The sequence below is a fragment of the Myotis brandtii genome, unplaced genomic scaffold, assembly GCF_000412655.1.
Source record: "Myotis brandtii unplaced genomic scaffold, ASM41265v1 scaffold397, whole genome shotgun sequence".
Classification (NCBI taxonomy): domain Eukaryota; kingdom Metazoa; phylum Chordata; class Mammalia; order Chiroptera; family Vespertilionidae; genus Myotis; species Myotis brandtii.
In genome coordinates, this window is record NW_005365229.1 from 440026 (window position 1) to 445302 (window position 5277).

The window sequence follows — 5277 nt, forward strand, 5'->3', positions numbered from 1 at the left end:
GGAGAAGCGGGGAGGGGGGCACGGCGATCGGTCTTGTCTTCCTGACTCACCAAGGGTGGCGGCATTTAGAGAGTGAAGACAAGGTGCTGTGGTCACAGTGGAAGCCACACTGAATTGTTATCTTCACCCTCCTGATCACTGGCAGGGTGATGACTTAGTGAGCACTTACTCTACGACACGGACTGAACGCCTTACGAGTCCCCGGGAGCCATGTAGCATCACCTCCATCTCACACCTGCGGAGATGGGGCCTCTGAGGGATGAGTGACATGCCAAGGCCCCAGTCACAGCCTGACCTCAAATGCTGACCACCTGGCCCTGAAATCCATGCATTTAGCCACAGTGAGGCCATCTCACAAGCTTCCCAGCCACGGGCCTCCCAGCCACGGCCTCCTAGCCACAGCCTCCTAGGAGCCTGGCGGGGAGAAGGGCAGTCAGGTGCCTCGGGGCTTTTGCTCTCTCACCTTGCCTGGCCTTTCCTCTCGCTCTATACCGGCCAGGAACATACGACCCTGCCCAATCAGAGGGCGGGGTCGTGTGGTCTCCTTCATGCCCGGGGAAGGAGGAAACATATCGGGATGGTTAGTGATGTCTATGAAAAACACCCAGTTTTCTCAGCAGTCCCACCCCCAGCACACGATGCATGACCTGTGTAGCTGCTTTTCTATTTACTTCTTGACAGAATTGAGTGTGGTGTATAGTACGGGTGGAAAATGAAGAAGGCAAAGTTAAAAAACCCTCAAATACTTAAAGATGTATTTTTCCTCTTTATTCTCTGTCACTCTCTCCTTCCATCTCTGTCTTTCCCTCCAAAGTACACACACACACACACACACACACACACACACCCCAGAGGCACAGGTACATCCTAAGCACACTGTAAAAAAACAACACTGCCATAGTTTTATTGTTTTAGCTCTTAATTAATTAGGTCCACAAATGCCTGTTGAACACTCACCTTAAGAGCCCGACTAGACACTCAGGGATACCATTGCACAGAAGGAGACAAGATCTGGCTCGTCAAGGAACTCAAGGCTCAGCAGGTGAGACAGGGAAGTGACTAAGATGCCTCAACACCAGGGAACAAAGGCCAGGACAGTGACTGGGAGCCGAGGGCCCAGAGAGGGGGTGTGGCAGGCCTGGTGCAGGGATAGGCTTCCCTGAGGGAGTGCTGCTCCCGCCCTGAAGGGAAGAGGACAGGATTTATAGTCCTGCCCAGCTTGTTGCCAAAAAGATTTAAAGAGGCTCAGTTCCCAGCTCGCGGCAAATGACAGGTATGCATTTGGTGAATGAGTGCCTGGTGAAAAAGAACTTTGCAATTGTTTCCTGTCTGCTTTGGCTGCCAGGAGGCTCAGAGCCAAAGCGGTGGCAACTGTTTAGACCTGGAGATCTTGAAACCCCAGAGGTCCTCCAGCCCTCTCCCCGCCCCCACCCCATCGCCATGGGTCTTGGATTTCACGTAATTCATTCTCTTGTACTTTCTGATTTTGTAACCCGAGTTCTGATCATGCATTGTAATGTGATGTGCCTCTCCGTTCCATCACTCCATGCCGCCCTCATCCACTTCCCCAGGGGACTCCACCTCACCACGCACACTCCCGTCTTGACCTGTGACCCCTGCCCTTCACCCCCGCACCTGCCTCCCTCACCTCTCGCAGGTCTTTACTGGGATGTCACTTCCTCAGGGGAAACCACTGCCCCAACCCCCACTCTGCTTTGTTCACTCCCCTCCCCACGCATCTGTCACCGACTCTCAACTCTGTCACTGGTTTCTGTGTCCACTGCTTCACTAAATATCAGCCCCACGAGGGGAGAAGGCTTGGTGTGTTTGCTACTGAGCCGGCCGGGCCGATGTGCCGGGCACACAGTTTACACTCAGCAAACCTTAGTCGCTGCGCGAATGAGCGGGTGAACCATAGCAATTCCTACCTCGCAGGGGCCAGGAATGAAGCGTGATGCTTATTCGACACAAACCTCGCACAGACGAGCCTCCGTCACTGTGGTTGTTATTATTGTTAGTAATAGCAATGGCCGTGTTAATTAAAACCAGGAGGTGCCCAGGAAATGCTTGCTGACCGGCTGCAGGGCGTTGGTAACCCTCGCCTGCCCCCCTCTCTCCTCAGCCATGCACGGGACCTTCGTGATTCTGCTCCCCCTCAGCCTCATCCTCATGGTGTTTGGGGGGATGACAGGGTTTCTGAGCTTCCTCCTCCGAGCCTCCCTCCTCCTGCTGCTCACGGGGACCCTCTTCCTCTTTGGAGGTAGGTGCCCACCCTACCTGGGGTTCCGGCTGCAGGAGGGGCTGTGCAGGAACCCCCAGCAGGGAAGGGGAGGGGAGGGGAGGGCTGGGAGAAAATGTGGGCAACCACCATGCACGCATGAGGTGCACCCCGGGGGGGAGGGGAGGGGAGGGGAGGGCGGGTCCCAGGGCCTCGGGGGCTCCCTTTCCCCATCGGTGACATCCCAATTGGAAGAATGAGCCGTTTCCAGCCCAGGGCTCCTGGGTCTGTGGTCCCGGGAGGGAGGCAGCGGGGTGGGGGCAGGGACTGAGAATTGCTCCCGCGGTTTCACCAAAGGAGCCACAGGGGGAGCGTCCCCGCAGGCTGTGGGCTGTCAGGGACGGCGCCCTGGCCGCCTGCTCTCCTGTGCACCTGCCGCTCACAGGCGCGGCTTGACTGCTTGCACACGGCAGCACCGAGGCTTTCAACGATGGGCTGCAGCACGTGGCTGGTTGTTCCCAGGCCTCCCTCCTCCGCCTTAAAAAAGAAACAACACACGCTTGGTCCCTGGAGGGAAACAATGAAAGGAATGGGCGGAGGTGGGAAGAGTGCAACCCACGGTGATGGTTAATATTGGCATTAATAGTCCGCCCACGGCTAAGTCTTGAACCCAGCGCTGCCCGGTTAAACTTCCTGTGATGGCGAAGTCCTCTAACCCGCGCGGTGCAGGGCGGGAGCCGCAGACCAGGCAGGGCGGGAGCCGCAGACCAGGCCACGGAGCTCTGCCACGTGGGGGCGCCAGTGAAGGGCGGAGCTGCCCATTTCAATAAAGTCCGCACCGGGACCGGGCAGCACGGCGCTAATTACTTATCTTTGAAGCCCCTGGAACTCAGCCCATTGGGGCAGACAGACATTAGCTAAGTCATTTCACAAATAAATGCACAATCGAGGTAGCATCTCACGCCTGTCAGGATGGCTGCCATCAACAAGTCAGCAAATGACAAGTGCTGGCGAGGATGCGGAGAAAAGGGAACCCTCGTGCACTGCTGGTGGGAATGCAGACTGGTGCAGCCACTATGGAAGGCAGTATGGAGTTTCCTCAGAAAATTAAATATGGAACTGCCATGTGACCAGTGATCACACTCCTGGGAATATATCCCAAGAAATCCAAAGCACCAATCAGAAAGAATGTATGCACCCCTATGTTCATAGCAGCGCAATTTACAATAGCTAAGAGCTGGAAACAGTCCAAGTGCCCATCAGTAGGTGAGTGGATAAAAAGCTGTGGTACATCTACACCATGGAATACTATGCAGCAGTAAAAAAGAAGGATCTCTTACCCTTTGAGACAGCATGGAGGGACCTGGAGAGTATCATGCTAAGTGAAATAAGTCAGTCAGAGAAAGACAAGCATCACATGATCGCACTCATATGTGGAATCTAAGTAACAAAATAAACTGATGGATGGAAAACAAAACAAAACAAAACAAAAACCCTAAAGCAAATAGATACAAAATGACAGTTCAGACCTGGGCCATGATGGAGGGCTATGTGGGGGCTGTGAGGCTCAGAACAGACCCGTGAGCTGAGATATAGGGATGGAGGGGAGGCAAGTGATGGCATCAGGAAGGGAAGGGAAGGGAGGGTGTATGGGGCAGAGGGACCGGCCTGGGCAAAGGCCCTGGGGTGGAAGGAGGACACGCTGGGAGAAGGCAGGGTGGCTGGGCCGGGGGAGGAGGCCGGCAGGGTTAGATCTGCTCTCCTCTGTCCCCTGCAGCCCTCATCACGCTCGCCGGCATCAGCATCTACATCGCGTACTCGGCCGCTGCCTTCCGGGAGGCACTGTGTCTGCTGGAGGAGACGGCCCTCCTGGACCAGGTGGACATCCGCTTCGGCTGGTCCCTGGCCCTGGGCTGGGTCAGTTTCATCGCCGAGCTGCTCACCGGGGCAACCTTCCTGGCAGCGGCCCGCGTGCTCAACCTGAGACGGAGGCAGGACCAGGCCATCTGAGTCTGGAGGCCGGGTGGTGGTGGGAGGGAGGCTGGTCTGGGCCTCAGGGACCCATCTTGGTGGGCTGTGGTCTCCTGTTCCACAAAGACCACCAGTGGAGGCCAGGGGCCAACCCCAGGACGCTGTGGCCTGAGCTCTGGGCCTGCTGTCCTCAGTGCCTGTGCAGTGTGCTGTGTGCTGTGTGCATGCGGCCGTGTGTCCTGTGGGCTGGAGGAGGCCGAGGGAGTGTAGGACGGTGACAAAAACAAACCCTTAATCATAAACAGAGCATTGCAGATTGCAGCCTCTGTGTGCCTGCTCTGGTTTCATTTCATCCTCACCGCTGCCCTTTGGGTCAGTTCCTCTTCTTTGGTAAGGACATGGAAGACCAGAGAGGTTAGGTGAGTTGCACAAAGGTGCACAGCAGAGCTAGTGGCATATTCCTCCTTCTGAAACAGTGCTCAATCCTTTACCACAGCTTTTCTGAGCAGGTTCCCGCCTGGACATGGTTACCGTGTGGGACTCAGACATGTTAACTGGCTGAGGGTCCCGGGGAGAAAGGAATACAACTGGGACTGACATTCAGATCTGCCTGATTCCTAGATGATTGTCTTTCCACTCCTGCCACTGCCTACCCAAGCATGTCAAACTTCTGGTCCACGGGCCGCATGTCTCATTTATTTGGCCCGTGTTAGCCTTTGAGTTTGACATGCTTGGCCTACACCACCCACTTTCTATCTGTGTTTGGGTTAGGACACAGCTGCTGCTTCTTTTCTGTTTAGTCTGGAAAAGTGTAAAGTGGGGAGAATGCTCGCAGAACCCCACCTGGGTGAGTGAACACGGCTGCAAAATCAGTTACCAGGCTGGGGGGAAAAAAAAAAAATGAAAAAATTTTTTTGCACTAAGGGCAACCATGCCAATGAAAAGGCGGTCTTTTCTGCCACCTGCTGGTCATATTGTGGAACTGCGTCAGAGGCAGGACTTCAAAATATTTGTTTTCAGCGTGTCCAGCAATGAATGGGGCAAATGCAAGGCAGGAGTTCTCAACTGGGGATGAGACATTTGACACT

At 55.2% G+C, this 5277-nt stretch overlaps 1 protein-coding gene across 1 annotated transcript in view; it reads left to right on the forward strand.

Moving 5' to 3' along the window:
- TMEM114 (transmembrane protein 114) overlaps nt 1–5269 on the forward strand; it is a 15085-nt gene extending 9816 nt beyond the window's left edge. The window contains exons 3-4 of the mRNA XM_014545080.1: nt 2123–2260; nt 3996–5269. Coding sequence (XP_014400566.1) covers nt 2123–2260; nt 3996–4228 — 371 coding nt within the window. The 3' untranslated portion in view covers nt 4229–5269. The remainder of the gene's footprint in view (nt 1–2122; nt 2261–3995) is intronic.
- Nucleotides 5270–5277: the final 8 nt, after the last annotated feature.